Below are 17,340 nucleotides of genomic sequence, written 5' to 3' on the forward strand. Positions count from 1 at the left end.
CCATGGACAGAAGGGATTGACAGAAAACCCTCAATTCAAGGTTGCTGTGCTACTTATAGGCTTGAGGTAAAGAAAAAAAAAACCAAAAAAACCCCACAAAACCCCAGTGAACATGACAACTCCCATCATACAAAAGCAATCACAACAAGTAGAATTTAAGGACAATTTGTTCTACTTGACTCTCTTCTCCCACAAGCAAGGCAGGCTCACTTCCTGTTACAGCTCCTTCACTTTTTCCATTTTTTTAAATAATTATTTTATTTTTTTTCCCAAAGTGCATCTTGTGAAGTGCAATGAGAAGTCAGGCTCAGAGGACTTCAGACATAACCCTAAAGTGACTCCTGTGGGTGTGAGTCCCCCAGCTGTGCTCCAGTCACACAGCACAAGGGCTTTGGAGGGAACAGTGCTGTCCAGCCTGCCCCAAAACTTCTCCTGTCCCAGCCACAACCACAGAATGCTGCAGACAGTAACTGCAGAAATGGAAGCTTCTGGCACTGTGCTACTCCCATAAAAATCTATTTTGAGGGTACTGACTCAGCAGCAGCTGGTTATCAACACTGAGTGTCCTGACTGCACGAGGATCTCCATGGCCTGAGCCTCATCTCCAACAGGGACTTTCCCAAGGAACCAGAGAGGTTCCCATGCCTCATGGCCACACTCATATCCAGATGTCACGAGCCCAGTAAGACCCAAACTCTAATCAAATAGTAAAGAAACAAAAGCAAATTGTGGAACTTACAAATTCCTACCAATTTTTCACCTGCCTGTGAACAGAGATATTTTTTTTTATCCCTGCTCAAGCTCACTGAGATAGATGCTACCTGAGACCTAGGACATCAAACAAATCCAAATTCTATTAACTAGCTATTGCAGTTTTAATTATATAACTTTCTCTTTGCAGAGATGAAATTTAAACTTGATATAAATAGCAGAATTAGAAAACAAATGGCCTGACACAGTTTCTCCAAGCATGCCCCTCTGCAGCTCTGAGTTTGCACCTCCAGCTGTGCTCCTGCAGTTGCCAACACGAGCTGTGGCTCTCACCTGCAGGAACCTTCTTCCCACTGGAGGGGAAATCTCACTGTGTCTGCAACAGACCCAGCTTCAGCACTTCCACCAAGTCCCTATGTAAATATATCTGTGTCACCAAGAATGGGGAAACTACAAACTGAGGAGAGGGCAGCCCCTGGATAATTAAAAAAACAGAAATGATTCAACTCAAGGGCAAGTTGTGTATTTTACTACCAGAGTACATCTGGCATCTACAGGAAGGACCTGCAGAACAGAGACAAATCCCAGAAGAAATAATTCAGAAGAACTTGGTAATTACTGTAGGCAGGCATCTCAAAGAGGTGCTGCCATGACCAAAAATAGGGACAAAAATCACTTTTGCACTTCTTTGGACTTATGGACATGACAGGTGGTAATCTTACCTTTGCCAGGGACACTGGAATGCTGCACCCTGTTCCAGAACCCACAGTTTTAAAAGAATGTTGAAAAATTGGACAGGATACAGAGAAGAGCCTCAGAAGTTATTGAAAGGAGGAGAAAATTTCTCACAGTATGAATCAAAAGAACCTAAACTGCTTTGAATATTAAAAAGATTGAGCTGTGTACACTAAGACTCCAGTGTTCAAACAATTAAAAACACTGGTTGTTTTAAAAGCTTAACATCAGAAAGCAAACAAAACTGACAGCAAAACAAAACCAACAGCTGCCAAGTTAAGGCAGAAGTCATATTCAAAATGAAGCTAATTTGAATTGTAGGAGACCTAACCATCAGAACCAACAGCCAAAGATGTATTTAATATTCTACCCTCTCACTTCATATAATCCAGGTTATGCTTTTTCAGACAGACACACACATTTTGTACTTCCTTAGTACCATACTGAAAAACCACATGGATGGCACATGATGGTCTGTGATTTCTGGGGTCAGGTGTATCATTCTTTAACCTGCTGACCTCTGAGGTTCAGAATTGTCACCTTGGGGCCTTCCCAAAGGAGCACAGTGTAAGCAAGAGGGCCAGGCCTGCCCACAGCAGGACACATTGATCACCCAGCTCCATGCTGCAAATGCACCTGAAGATTTCTTTCAAGCTGCAAAATGTAAAATCCTGCTGAAATTAAACTGCTGATGCCTTTTCTAATGGACTTTGGTGTAAGTACAGCAGCAACTTGTCATCATCACTGGCATTTTATTCTAGTTTAATTTTTACAAAGAATATCAAATTCTACACAGAGAATTCAACAATTTAAATCTAAAGAAGTGATTCTATCTTGAAGCTCCAATTTATTCATCTTTGCAACTCCATTTCCCCTGTTTAGGTCAAACCTTTCTAATGCAATTAACAACTGATTCACATACATATAATAAGGCTGGGTTTTGAAAAAGCTAAAATGAAAATGATTTTCTACCCCCAGAGCAGACTTTGGAGCTTTAGGAGCAATGGCAGCAGTAACACTGTCACATACCCATGTAATGGTAACATCACAGATGCAAACAGCAATGGAGGTCCTTAATCCAAAATATGGGAGCTACTACTCAGAGCAGAAAGATAAGAAAAGCAAAAAAACCTCAATAGTTTTGGGTGAAGTAAGAGGAGAAATAAAAGAAAACAAACTACAGGAAGAAGCAGAGGACACTCCCTAAAATACTGCAAGTTTTTTCCACGTAAGAGAAAATGAATAATCGTGACAATAGGAAGAATAAACTAATTGAAAAAAGATGAGCTGCTTCAAATCTGTCCGTGATGGAGCTGAAGTTCTTGCTATTATATTTATAGACAGAGTAAAACCACATCACAGAGGTAGAAGAATTTCTGCTGAAATTACAGCAACCTCATGAGACAGTATGCTGTGCCATAAAATACTGTGCAGAGCTGCCATCCACAACAGAATCAAATCTTTGAGCTGAATCAAACCCACTGCAGGCTGCTGCTGCTTCCTTTCTCCTTTCCAAAATAATTCAAGTGAACAAATGGCTCCTGGTCACTTGCTAGTTTATTTGCAAGTGATTCTGTTCAGTCTCCAGTGGTCCTGTCAGTCCAACTGAGAGTATCCAAGGCCATGGATTTGCTCTCTGTCCCACTCAGGGGAGGACAAGGCAGAGGAGATGTTGTAACTCATGGATAAAGACGGGCTTATGCCAAGAAAAATATTTCATGCTACAAGAGGGCAACGCTTTTATCCTGCTGATTGTGCTGGGAAGGCAGGAAGGCCCATTCCATGATTCTGTAACCATCCCACACTCTGGCTTTTGAGGGGCCAGGCAGGTACAGCTCCTGGACTAAAGAGGATGGGAAAGCTGAACTGGTGCTACCAGTGAGAGCTCTGATAACAGATCTGGCAGCTGCCACCAGGTCCCTGCTGAGATCTCCCACACTGCTGCTGCTCAGCCCCCAGGCTGGGACACCACCAGGGGCTGCCTCTGACACTCAGAGGCTCCAGCAGCACCCACACAGCTTTATCCTCAGCTCCCCACAACCTCACACAGCTTTTAGGAATCACTCAGTCACAATTCCTGCCCTGCCCTTCTATCCTGTACACAACCTGCACAAGTGCCCAGGTACTCTTTAGAAGGCAGCCAGTGCCATGTTGCAGCTGAAACCCCTGTAAACAGAGATACCACATTTAAACTGGTGCTTGCTCTTGTCATTTGCTTTCTGAAATCCAAAAGTTTACCTCTTGATGGGGATTAAAGTGGCTAAACTAATGTACTCTGGAAGCAAAGCCTGCACATTTCAACAACCTGACTTTGCTACAAAAGGTGACAGAATTCAGTGTCAGAATCAGACACCTGATTTATCTTCCATAGAAGACAGAGCTCAAAGTAACATTTCCTTTTAGTTTTGTTTAGGTTTGCTGGTTTGTCAGGGAAAGGGAGGGGGAGTGTAGTTATTAATATTTTTAATTATTATTTTAATTTTTTTTTACAATGATCTTACTTTTTCCTCCGTCCAGTACTTTATTTGCAAGGCTTGGGAACATTTTCCCTTCCTTCCATATGAAGCTGTCAAGTTGAAGGTTACAAACATACCAGTCAGTCCTCTAAATCAAGCACCTCTGGTCAAACTCCCAGAATTTTGTTCTGTTTTTAAACACTGTTTGAGTATTTTGCACTACAATTAAAAATGGAAACATGGTTCATCAAGCAAAAATAAGTGCTAGGTAGAAAGAACCAAATTAACCCTATGAGCATTAATTGCCATCTCTTTTTTCCCTTGTATATTTGGAGTTACCTAGGTAAACACAAGATACACATAAGCACTGCTTCCCCAATAGCAGAGCCCATGAATATAAATGTCAGAAAGTTACTGACACAAAGCAATAGACCACATCTGCAACAACTACCAAAATACATGATGTTTCTTGGATTTAAAACTCAAGACTGCATTTATTACAGAGTAACATTTACACCATGCACCAAACGAGAACAGTCCATGAAGAGCCAAGAGAAAATTAATTCCTACAATTGTTTTTAAACTCATAAAATGTTCATTTTTATCCTTAACAGGTACTGCTATCTTGAGAGCAGTAAGTGTAAAGGTCAAGGATGACTGACTTAATTTTTCATTCAACAGCTAAGGAAAGCAAAATGTTTTTTTCAAAACAGAAGGGGAAAAAATAAATTAAAAATATAGATAAAAATCAAGATTGTCCTGTGAAGGACTTTGAGCTATAGCTTTGTAATTATACTGTGCAGAGGTAAGGCTGGCACAGGACAGTTTTGTCACATGAAATTCTCTGCCACCTCCTTCAAGTGTCAGCTGCTTTGCTACACAAGGTTTCACTGCTGCAAAAATAAAAACCAACCAGCTCTGCAGAGATGATGAAATCAGTGTTCAGGCAGCACAGAACTCCCCAGCTGCTCTGTGTGTTCTAACACACACACCTGGGTCCCTGTTTGCTCCCTGGTGCTTCCCTGGGACTGAGTCCAGTGGAACTCTTGATTTTGTGCTGTGCTCAGTTCTGGGCCTCACTTCTGAGCTGAAAAACTGCAGTCAGAACTGGAGTCCCAGAAATACACTACCATAACTCCAGTGAGTACTTCAAGAAAATCATTTAAAACAAAAAATCAATGGTCAAAATGTCTTGGAAGATTTTTTTCCCTACACACTGACAAACAGCTCATTCACTGCTGATCATGCAGTGATTTACACTGGTACTCAGATAAACAGGTGTCCCTTGTCACACAAACTTCCATCCAAGGGACATTGCCAAATTCCAGTGTTCCCAGCTCCCTGGCACCACTGAGGTGTTTCCCTGAGCAGAAGAGAGGATCCCAGTCCCAGCCCAGCCCTGGGAGCAGATCCCAGTGCAGGATCCCAGTCCCAGCCCTGTGGAACAGATCCCAGTGAAGGATCCCAGTCCCAGCCCAGCCCTGTGGAGCAGATCCCAGTGCAGGATCCCAGTGCAGGATCCCAGTCCCAGCCCTGTGGAACAGATCCCAGGGCAGGATCCCAGTGCAGGATCCCAGTCCCAGCCCTGTGGAACAGATCCCAGTGAAGGATCCCAGTCCCAGCCCAGCCCTGTGGAGCAGATCCCAGTGCAGGATCCCAGTGCAGGATCCCAGTCCCAAGCCAGCTCAGGGAGCAGATCCCAGGGCAGGATCCCAGTCCCAGCCCAGCCCTGGGAGCAGATCCCAGGGCAGGATCCCAGTCCCTTCCCAGGACTCCAGCACCTTTCCTGCTCCTGCAGGTTGCCAGCTCACACTCACCCTTTGGGTACCAGACCCTCAGATCTCCCTGTACATCACATGAGATGCAAATCATGATTTTTAGAAAAAAGAAAAAGATAATTTAGGCAAAGACTAAACCATAGCAGAATTCATTAGCTCCCTCTGAGAGCAAAGATGCCCGAGCTCCTGGTGGAGCAGGAGCTGCTGTGCTCCCCATTCCCCTGGGCCACTCCTGTCTCCCTGCAGAATGGGCTCCCTTTGAGCTCTGAGGCATCAAGGAAATGGAAATTTCCACTGACAGGTTCCCCAGCTTTTGCATTTTTGCATATTATTGATAGTGCTGCACAACACAGACAAGGGGCTGTTCTTTCATCTCGCTGGAGCAAACCAGCCTCTCTCCAACACACCCAGACAAGGCTCTTTTCTGCCCTCACCAGCTCCATGCTTCTTGCATGTTTACCTCAGGAAAATATGAAAATGACTGGCAAGTCTCTAATTAGTATCAAAACAAATATCTTTTCCCCAAATGGCTAAAAAGATACATTTTTAAAAAATTCAGCACCTTTGCATATCTGTTAGATCCTAGTCCATACTCATCCACATTTCATTCCACCCAGGGACAAGGGACATCTGCCAATATCCACAACACATTGGAAAGAATTCTAATTTTAATAAACTTTTAAAGGAAACAATCCTGTGTTGGACAATAGCAGTTGATGGCCAGGTACTTTCTAAAACACAGGATCATTTGAAAGCAAATGTTTTCAATGGTTCCTAGGAAGAAGTAGTCTTTTTAAAGAAAGATTTTTTCCTAAATTTAAGTCAGTTGAATTCCTTCAAGCACTGCAACAGCCTCTTCTTCTCACACAGCTTCTAAAAGCAATGCTTGAGACTTTCCATAAGGGAAATATGCATTATAAAGTCATATATATTTTTAAAAGCATGTATCTTGATGAATTTATACATAAGCAGGAGTGAGTTCCTCCTAAGGGAATGTGAAGGGCTGTTGTTCAGAAAGCAACTCCTGTAGTAACTCTGTCATATACAGAGGCTGCAAAAGTATAAAAATAACCATCAAAACACAGGGAAGTAATAAATATTGAAAGAGGCAAATAATGTATGAACATACATTTAAATTGTAAAAAATAAAATGCCAAAAAAAGCAAAAGGAAAAAAAGTCAGCCAGAACCCTACATTCTTAAATTTCTTACTAACTTGGCCAAAGTAATGTCCCACAGGTGTTTTATGAGCAAGCTTTGATCTCCCACTCTGTACTTGCAGGAGCAGAAACAGCTGTAGAATCCCAGAATGGTCCCAAACACTCTGAATACTGAAGGTAATCTCTCACTCCTGTCAGAGAAACAGTCCCAACTGTTTGTTAAAATCAAATAATCATCAATAAAAATCAAATCCAATCAGATTGCTGAAATCTGTAAGAAACACCAGGAAGTAGGATGGCCTCACCAGTTCAACCAGCTCCCTGCTCACTTGTGGAGAGCTCTGGTACAAGGAGGGGAAAGCATTTCATCTCCAGGACCCAGCTACCATAACAGAAGGAGCCTGGGAGATGATGGCAGATTCCTGCTGCCTCTGGATGTGGCCATGGGAGCCCTGCAGGGATTCCAGGGGCCTCTGCCTGACCTCCAACCTGCTCTCATTGCCCCAGTGCCACTGAGGCAGGGGCTGCAGAGCGTGAGCACTGCTCAAAAACTGAAATACCTGTAGAAAACAAACCAAAGCAATCCCAAAGCACAACTGATTGGATTTTTAACCCCACCCCCTTCCCCAAAATACCTCCTGACAGGTGCTATGCAGGCACAATTGCTGCCACCACAAAGGGATCATTTCTGGACAGTTCAGCCACACAACACCTGACCTATCTACCAAGCACTCCTAGAAGGAGTTCATCAACTAACTAGGGTAGAAAGGATAAGCTAATTCCATATTCCAGTCTCAATTTAACCAAGTCATTTAGGCTGAGAAACTAAGCAAACTGCTACATTAATAAATTATGGTTTTAATTTTTTTTTTAAGTCACACAGAAGCCTAAAAACCTCTGGGATTCTGACAGTACTTGCAAAATTACTGTTGTAACACAGAACACTGGCACAATTGGATCTGTACTGTCCAAAGAAGGTGGTATAAATATTGCCCTTGAAGCTGACAGATCTTTTGCTAGAGTGACTTAACATGTTGATTTTGTGACCTGTGTTTATGCAACCCAGTCTGAAAGTTTAACTCAGAATACAGCAGGAAAATAGAGACATGTACAAAAGGAATGTGCACCACCAGCAGTTCTCTTCCTAAAACTCCTCATATCTGAGAACACGTTAAGCTTTGCCAGTCAATGTTTAATAGTTAGGTGTGTAGGCAATACAAAACACCCAATTTTTTCACAGAAAGCACTTAATTTATACACTACTGCCCAATTATTGTATTAGTCTATGTAAGAAAATATATGTAGCAAATTTGTCCTAACATAAAACCCCCCCAGGTTAAGAGAGAACAACATGCTGCTGTAAATCAGCATGTGTCAAAGTTAAATAACTACAGGCTGCATTTCTATCCACTTCACCCACAAAGCCTAATTGCTGGCATTAGCAGGAAGTTTGTCCTCCCAGAGACAATCTACCAGAACACGATTTTAGTTCTATTAGTGTAGTTTAATCTTGCCACATTTCACAGCTCATTCTGCTGTTAGCATTCAAAATAAATGTAAGTAAAATGTATACTTTACTCAGCATAAAGAACACTCAGACACAATACTAAACAACAGGAGAAAGCAAAGCCCAAAGACCAAACTTAAACCAGATTTGCAGCTATTTTGAAGACAGTGAGGATTCAAGTGAACTTACAGTAAGATTCCAGTTGATCTGGGGTATTCTTGTGTGAAGGTTGAGACTGAACAAAAGCAGGAGAGCCCCGGTGACCACCAGAGCACTGCAGCTGACAAACTCAAAGAAATAAAGGCCCTCGCAGGGGGAGCATTCCATGATGGTCTCTATGCAGATGAACGCGGTCAGCGCCAAAAGCTGGGAAGAAAAACAAGTGGGGAAAAAAAATAAATAGATTTGCACATTTTGAAAGCAGCCACAAGTATTCCTGAAATTTCCATTGGGAACATGATCGGTTTACACTCAGGAATGTGTGATTTCAGTTTACAACAGGGCACTGTGTAGGGAGCAAAAACAAAAGCAAAGTAATGTATGATTTTCTGGATTTGCTCCTTTCAACAAAGAACACTTGAGCACATTTACAAGGACTCTAACATCAAAATGACCAGGACACCCCAAAAAGCATGAAACCCTTGCAGGCCACTGGCTTAACATGCAAACAGCACCTCAAACATTTTATTACATTTTTTACTCGTGATACACTATTCCAAAATTAGAAGATGGAATGCATTTGTCAACCTCAAGCACAACTCCAGAGTATTAATGTTAAGTGATTGTGAAAGACATGTCAATAAAGATTATTACTTAAAATTCACTACCAATTGAGATCTAAATCAATTCAAAATAGAACAGATTCAGGATTTCTATCAGTCTCCAAAAATGCCTGCCTTTTTCACATTTGTCATCATCAGTACACTATATTTCATGTAAAACATATTTTATCATTCCTTTATAGCACAATAAAACAAGCAGCTAAGAGATGAAGGAAAATCCCCTGGTGCTGCAATCACAAACATGGAACTGGGATAATGATAGGTCACTCTAAATTCAGAGGATGTACTGGAAGAGTGATTAACAAGTGATTTCAACAAGAGTCGAATTCACCATTTAGGATAAAACTCTAACACTCCTGTACTTGAAAATAAAGTCTGCCCAGTGGACAAAACTAAAATATATCCCCCCCAGAGGCCAGTACCAGCCAGCAGGGACAGCAGCCACCACCATGGGACACCACTGGCACACAGCTCTCACACCACGCCTGAAGAATTGCATGGATGGTTTGGGGGCTTTCTGTTGTTTTGTTGGGGTTTCTGCATTTTCCAGGACAAGCAAGGAAGGCCTTAAGAATGTTTTGCTTTGGTTTTCAGGACAACCACCCCCATCCACCCACTGACATTTTTTAGAAAGAATTCTCTTCTTGCTGTGCCACAATATTCTATGGAGGCTGCAGTAAGCACTTCAATCTGAGGATGAGGAATTAAGGGAGATTCTTTCCTCAGAGCCAAATATTCAACAATCTGAATGTTTTGCACAAACATAAGTTTAGAAGATTGACAGAAGCCAGAATAAAAACCAATTTCTGCTAAATCCTTCTTTGCCAATGGCAGTGTTTTGCAGATACACTTCCTTCAACACTCTTTATGCTTCATCCATTGGTTTGTCTTTGCCTCCCACAACAAACTTGCAAAATGAAGAAAGAGGATTTTGAAAGAAGTAACCAAGAAAGCATTTTTGCCACTAACGAGCAGTAATTCTAAGAAAAGGACAATACCCCTCATGCTCATTTGCCAGATACTTCAGAATACAGCAGAAAATGTAAATTTAAAACCAGATTAAAACTCAACCAAACTACTTTAATAAAAAAACCTCACACTTGGTTGGAAAGCCTCTCACAGTTCGCTTAGCACATGTTCATTAAAGACAGCAGATGCCACACTAATTTTTGTCAGCTAACAGAGCAGGCCAATGCACATCAAACAAATTCTCAATGGATACCCAGTGATTAAACACTTCAGATCTTATCTTTGACATTGAATAGCTTCAGAAAGAAAGATCATGTGTGAAATGGAATATTCATAATCAAAGCAGAATCAAAGTCAAACTATGATTTCAGCAATGACACACATACCAAAAAAATTATTGTCCAGACACAGCCTCATTTTTAAGTATTAGCATGTCATGAAGTTCATCTTCTCTGTGAACACAAGCCTCAAAACTGAAGATGACACTGAATGCAATTTTAAAAAAAGCTTTAAAAACCAATCTTTGCTCTTTCAAGAAGGATCAACATCACACGTTAATGCTAAAATGTTAGCCAGCAAAATTTCTACTTCTAGATTCTCCAATATAATAAAGGTTCTATTTTTCTTTACACTATTTTTAATATATTATGACACTTGCAATCTTTTGTTTTCTTTTAAAAGGAATGGTTCTGCAATATTCTCTAGAAATACTGCAGTACAAGCCCCAAATATTAGCTTCATTTTCTCAAAACATGAACAACTCTGAATTGTGCCACCAACATTAGGCTGAAGGAGCCAAAATCTCTGGCACATAAAGTGCTGCACAGGGCACCAATTCTGGTTTTGCTGATAAACTTTTACACTGACTCTTCTCCACACCAGGCAGCATTGCTTCTTCAAGGCCAACACACCCTTCTTGGCTTGCAAAGCTCAAAAGAGACCAAAGAGTTTCCTGCAAGCAGCATTAGAAATGAATTATGTGCTGAAGAGGCACTTGGAGCAATGACCTCAAATAATCCTGTGTTATTTACATATTCCCAAGCCCAGAATTAATAAACTCCAGAGCAATTCTACATTTAGATTTCATTATATCCCTTAAGAAACTATAAAATACATTTACCTGTGACACACTCTTATGAGAAAAAAACCCTTAGCTGTGTACACTTAGGCCTGACTTAACCCAAAGCATTTCAAATGCAGGTAAAGATGTGCCATCAGTTAACCCACAGCATTTCAAATGCAGGTAAAGATGTGCCATCAGTTAACCCACAGCATTTCAAATGCAGGTAAAGATGTGCCATCAGTTAACCCACAGCATTTCAAATGCAGGTAAAGATGTGCCATCAGTTAACCCACAGCATTTCAAATGCAGGTAAAGATTTGCCATCAGTTTAGGACGTGCAACAGCAGCAGTGGCCTGGGGTGTGGCAGCCCAAGTCTGCTGATAAATTCATCAGAGAGGCTGGGAGAAAACCTCAGCTGCTTCCCTGTCTGATGGAGGGAGACAAGAAAAGGACAATAGTCCCACACATACCACTTATTTCTATCTCTTTGGTACTTCAAATAGATTACAACTAGATCCATTAGGATTTTTCTTGCACTAAAAATATATGTTCCCCTTCTCAAAGACTGTCTGTCCATGCTGCCAGTGCTGCAGACACTCCCTCCTGCCACCTGCCACTCCTTCCTCACAGCAAAGCCATGGCAAAACATGAAATCCACATTAATCACTTCATCAGAGAAAAGCTGTCCTACAGAAACTTCCTTTTTCCTAATCACAATAGAAATCTCAATCCTCAATACAAAATATATTCTCTTTAAAACATCAGGATAATTTTGTCCTCCTCCACATTTATAAACTTGCCAGAAGCACCCTCCCAGCTTGCAGTTACAAGTTACATGAAACTTCAATAAAACATATTTACTATCACTTTCACTGGCCATTCACCCAGAGAGGAATCCAACCTTGTTTTCAATAAAAAAGCAAACTGCTCAGAATACAAGAAATGAAAGTGAAATACACAAGGTTGATTCCACAGCCCCATGACCTACTCAGAGATCTTACAAGTGTTGTGCAAATGCTGCCACATGAAGCAAAGCTGCTTCTCAAAGGCCAGGGCTCATCCACTGAGAGGGTTCATTAGAAAAACCCCAGCCATGGGCTAACATTCATTATCACAGTGGTTTGTAATGGATGAAATAAGTAATTTATGAGGCAGGGTAGATAAATGAGGCCGTGCATTAGCAGGGCACGGCCCGGGCTGGCAGGGCTGGGAGGCACAGAGTCCCCGGCCCTGCCTGCAGCCCCAGCTCCAGCCAGACCAAACTGCTGCCTTGCCTTCCCATGCCCGCTCCACACCCTCTCCTGGGAAGGGGAAGCAAGGATCAAGAACCTCCAGCCCTCCTGGGGAGCCTCCACGCTCCAGCCAGGTTTGCACTGCTCCAGGTGACTGAGGCACGAAGCTGCAGAGAAAAACCCAACTCGCCAAGTGTGGGATCTCAGCACATCGTTCCCGATGTCCAGAGATGCCAGGAGAACCCTTGGGGGTCTCGAAAATCCTGGAATGTTGCCAAGAGTGTTTGGTGGCTTGATTTTGATCCATCCACAGAAGTAACAAGAGTTTGAGGACAAGAGAATCACTTTAGAGTAAAAGGTGTAAAAGAGACACAATTAGAGGGTGAAATATAGACTTTAAGGTTTTTGGTACAGGGGGGTAATGGAGACAAGATGGAGAGATCGGGGCGTGTCTCGTCCTTCTTCTTTCTTCTTCTTGTCCTCCATCTCCTGTGGTGATGTTGGCACTTGGGGATTGGTTTCTGGTGAAGGTGCACTTGCTAACATGGGTGAAAAGCATTGGGAAATAAAGGTAAATATTGTGTACGTAGACTTTAGTATAAAAAGACATGACCGCCCCGTGGGTGGTCAGAGAGTGCCTGTGACTGCTTGCAGATCAGACCTCTGTTGGGCAGACAGAAAATTTTGTAGATAAGAAATAATAAACAACCTGAAGATCGAAAAACTGAAGAGTCCAGACTCGTCCTTAGAAACGCGTCCACCCAAGAACCACTCTACCCGTGTCGGGGCAGAGACAGACAGCCGGACCCGACAGCCAAGTGCTACAGCTCAGTCCTTGCTTTGCAACACTCAAGAGCCAGAATCCTGCTTCTGCCTCCCACAACTGCAGCTCCAAGGCTAGCTACAAAACCCCAGAAAACCAGGGGAACAGCACAGTATCAGAGCACAGGTCTTGGCCAACAAAATACACCGTGACATTCGTCCAACACAGGAGGCAACCCCCATTTTCAAATCACACATCTTTTCATAGTTTAGGGTGATGAGATTTGACATGTTTTTCCACAAGCAGAAGTTTCAAGGCTGGTTTACCAAGGAAAAATGAGAAGTTGAATGTGGTGGAAATCTCCTCTTACATGAATTACTGCTCTCCCCCACAAATAACACAGCTACAGCTTTCTTGGGCCAAGGCAAGAGAGAAAGTTTTCTCTGATGGACAAAACAAACCTTTCCATCTGGTTTTCTCTGCACCAAGTACTTGGAGAGTTTTCTATTCCACTCTAATTCCTCCAACACCCTAAAATGTGTATAGCCCTCTTTTACTACTAATCCTTGTCTTTTTTTAGCAGTCGCTTTTGGTTTCTCTTCTACTTCCACTCAGAGTAAGTACAGGGAATATTGCATTAAAATGCAACTTTGTCATAACAGACACATCTGCTAATTCTGGATGCTCAGGTCCATGCAGAGGAATCCCAGGCCAGCTGCAGCAGCACCTTTCTCTCGTAAGGATCTGGTGACCAAAGCAGGCTCAGAAGGAATGAGCTGTGCTCGGGTAAACTGAGCAAAGGTCTGGCTCTGCCAGCGTGTGCAGGGCAGCTCCTGTGCTGGGACAGAGCATCCCTGCCCTGCATCCCCCATCTGCCACCACCACAGCTCACAGGCAGGAGGAAAAGCCCCAAGCAGAGGCTTAAACAGGAGATGTGCTCCCCAGTGATGCCATTTTGTGCTTTTAGCCCTGAATAAAGTGGCAAGTGTTCCTGCTGGGGTAATTCCTGCACTGAGCCCCCAGAGCAGCTCCAGGAGCCGCCACAATTCAGAGCCACGAATTCCTGAGGGAGCCTCTGCTCCCAGATCCAATGTCCTTGGAGTCAGCCACACCAACCTCCACCATTACAGCAATTCATCTCAACTTTCCTGCAAAAGGAAAAGGGCCCTTAATGAAGAAATCATCTGCCTCAGGGCTAAGTAAATGGCTCATATTTACATCACTTTCTTGGCAACACAGGGACATCAGACATAGAACACTCTACTTCCCAAAATGGAGAAGACCTGCTGTGACAGGTACCAACATGGAAAAGAACTTTTAGGAGGTTGCTAAGATGTGTTTTTCCTGTCAGAATATGTTGTGCTATATTTTTGAGGAAAATAATCAAAGAACTTTGCACTAAAAATAAAATAAGACAGTTCTGCAATGAAAACAAAGTAAAAAATGAGTTTTCCTGTTTATCTAAAACACTACCACAGAAAGCCTTATTGTGTGGTTAAATGACATAATTACACATGATTTCCAAAAAACCACAAAATGGTCAGCATTTTTTCTGCCTGAAAAATACCCACAGAATTTTAGTAAGAATGTCACACTAGCAAGACATTTTTACATCCAGACTGTTTAAATTAATGGTACAGCAGAATACACATGCACAAAATAGGGAGGAATATATTGCTTTTACACCACTTAAAGTATCTGAAGACTTTGAACTTTCTGGAATTAAAATCTAGATTTATTGTTCTCATTTCCTTGGCCCAGCAGTCCCAACTTTATGCATGAAACGAAGTGGGTCTCATTCCTTGCAAAGCACATGCATTTCCCACATCTGAAACAGCTGGCACAGATATGAATATTTGGGATCATATGGCTCAAACACAGTCCTGCTCCTCCAGCAGGAAACCATCTTTTACCCTAAGCAAAAATTGACTGATTTCCCGCCCGCTCCTGCTCTGCATCCTCAAGACTCCATGAAAAGTGTTATTAACTCTGGTAAGAGGCTTCAAGGGGCCTTAAATCACAAAGGAGCATTAAAATTTCCCTGCAAGAAAACAAACACTTACCAGAGAGGGAAGCTTAAGCACCCTGGGTAAACTGAATTGTGCTCTAATGGCACAAACAATCAAACCAGCCCAGAGAAATTCAACCAGGCCTCCCAATTCACCTCTGATCTGGTTTTGCTGGTGATGGTTGACACAAAAGCAGAAAATATGAGTTTCAGATCATCATTGCACCTCTAGTGTTTTACACAGAGCTGCAAAGTTTTTCATTATTTCTTAGTTCACTTTTGGCTGTAATGTGGCAAAACTCCAACGCAATAAATTTATGGAATCTTTACTGAATCAGCTGATCTTTTGCCATCTCCAGCAGTTTTCTACAACCCTAAGATTCAGCTACTGCAGACTTCCTCTTCTCAGTGCAGGCAGAAGACCAATTCTAAATACAGAACATATTGTGAGACCTGAAACATTTTGATGGTGTATTAGGAGAAAGGGTCATATTTAAGAGTGAGGGTAATCAACACTCAAAATCAACAACAGAATGATGGTTTTTCCAAAGCATTTATGACATCAAAACTAAGGCTTATTCTAAAAAAAATGAATTGAACTGCAGTGAACAGAAGAAATTCTCAACTGGCTAAACCAGAAATGCATCAATTTTAAAGTGAACTTAATCATAGAATCTAGAACAAAAAAAGTACAGACATGATGTGGTGACTTATTTCCTGCTAACTGCAGTAGTAGAGTTTTGTTATTGCTTGGACACACTTATACAACAAACATTCTTATCTGCTAGATAAATGCAAAACCAATTCCAGCTCAAGTACCATTAAACACACAGTAGGTTTTGACAGATAAAACAAATATAGTTCTTCCTAAGAAAACAAAAACAATGAACCCCCCCCAAAAGTCTGATTTAGATGTATTTTAGGTTTATCCACCAAGCAGTTGACCAAACAAACCACTGAACAGCATCTGAAGCCAAGGCACAATGCAAGGAGGTTTTTGTTTTAGGCACATGACATTTCCCCACTGAAATCTGAATGAGATCCAAACAAACCTTCCAGATTAGACAAAAATGAATGTAGTGTGCCACCTGTCCCATAAACAAAAGCCCATCAAGTGTTTTTGAGCAACCCCACCCTACAGGAAGGTTCATTTGAAGACCATACAGAGAGCCATGCTTTAAACAAAGCCAAACATAAATGGTTTCTCCCACCAATTCCTCTCCACAGGAACCTGTGCCTCCAGTCCCCAGAAACTGTAATTCTTGTGTAGCACAAATCAAAATATTTTCATAAGCAACAGGTCCTTCAAGACAATAATTAACAAAATCCCAACACACTCTCACATTTTTAACTTTCCCATTCATATTCTGCATTAATCACTTAATTCCTGAACAACCCAGCAAAGTGAACAAGTCATAAATGGAAAGGTTTATTTTGTATCTACAGTACATGAATTGTGCCAATGGCCACAGTGAGTGCCATCAAACAGAGAAACTAAAGGAGGTGGATGGTTCTTCACCCCTTTCCCACCATATCCTGATACCAGAGGCTCAATTTTTCCCGTCACTGTCTCGTGCTCATTCTGGAAGCATCTGCATGCAGATTTGACAGCCATTCTAAGTCCCACAAGCTGGCCTGTTAATGATGCTCCCTGGTGCCAGACAGGGCAGGTTCCTCAGAGGCAGCTGAAGCTCACCAAGGTCAGGCAGTGAAATTCTCTCAAGAAGCCTCAGTGCCCCTGCCTGCCCAGGAGCAGAGAGGGACAGGCCAGCAGCCCGGGGAGCTCTGCTCACAAACCACTGCAGCAGGGCCAGACCTCAGAACAGGGCTCCAGGGTGCTGATAAAAACCATAATTAAAGCACTCACACAACACTGAGTGGAAATTCTTCAACAGCAGGATTACCCAGCTAGGTTTCTTCAAGTCTAATTTTATCACAATCTGACCAGCATTTGCATATCATGTTCTTCAACAAGACAGGCAAAAATAGGTCAAAGAAACCATCATACATTTCTTTGGTGCCACACTGAATGTAATTTTGTATGCACTGAGTCATCTGCATCTTCCTCAGCCACTGCCAGCTGCAAGTAGTGGTGGCAGTAGGAAGAATAAATTATTTTCCCATTAGTCCCATTTGCTGCTGTAGTCCTACTCATGCAGGCTTTACCACAACATTA

The 17,340-nt window shown here is 42.1% G+C and overlaps 1 protein-coding gene across 1 annotated transcript in view; it reads right to left on the reverse strand.

Moving 5' to 3' along the window:
• CMTM4 (CKLF like MARVEL transmembrane domain containing 4) overlaps positions 1 to 17,340 on the reverse strand; it is a 39,053-nt gene that overhangs the window by 10,254 nt on the left and 11,459 nt on the right. Inside the window, exon 2 of the mRNA XM_054640875.2 lies at positions 8,536 to 8,712. Coding sequence (XP_054496850.1) covers positions 8,536 to 8,712 — 177 coding nt within the window. The remainder of the gene's footprint in view (positions 1 to 8,535; positions 8,713 to 17,340) is intronic.

This window comes from Agelaius phoeniceus, chromosome 12, assembly GCF_051311805.1.
Source record: "Agelaius phoeniceus isolate bAgePho1 chromosome 12, bAgePho1.hap1, whole genome shotgun sequence".
NCBI classification, from domain to species: Eukaryota; Metazoa; Chordata; class Aves; order Passeriformes; family Icteridae; genus Agelaius; species Agelaius phoeniceus.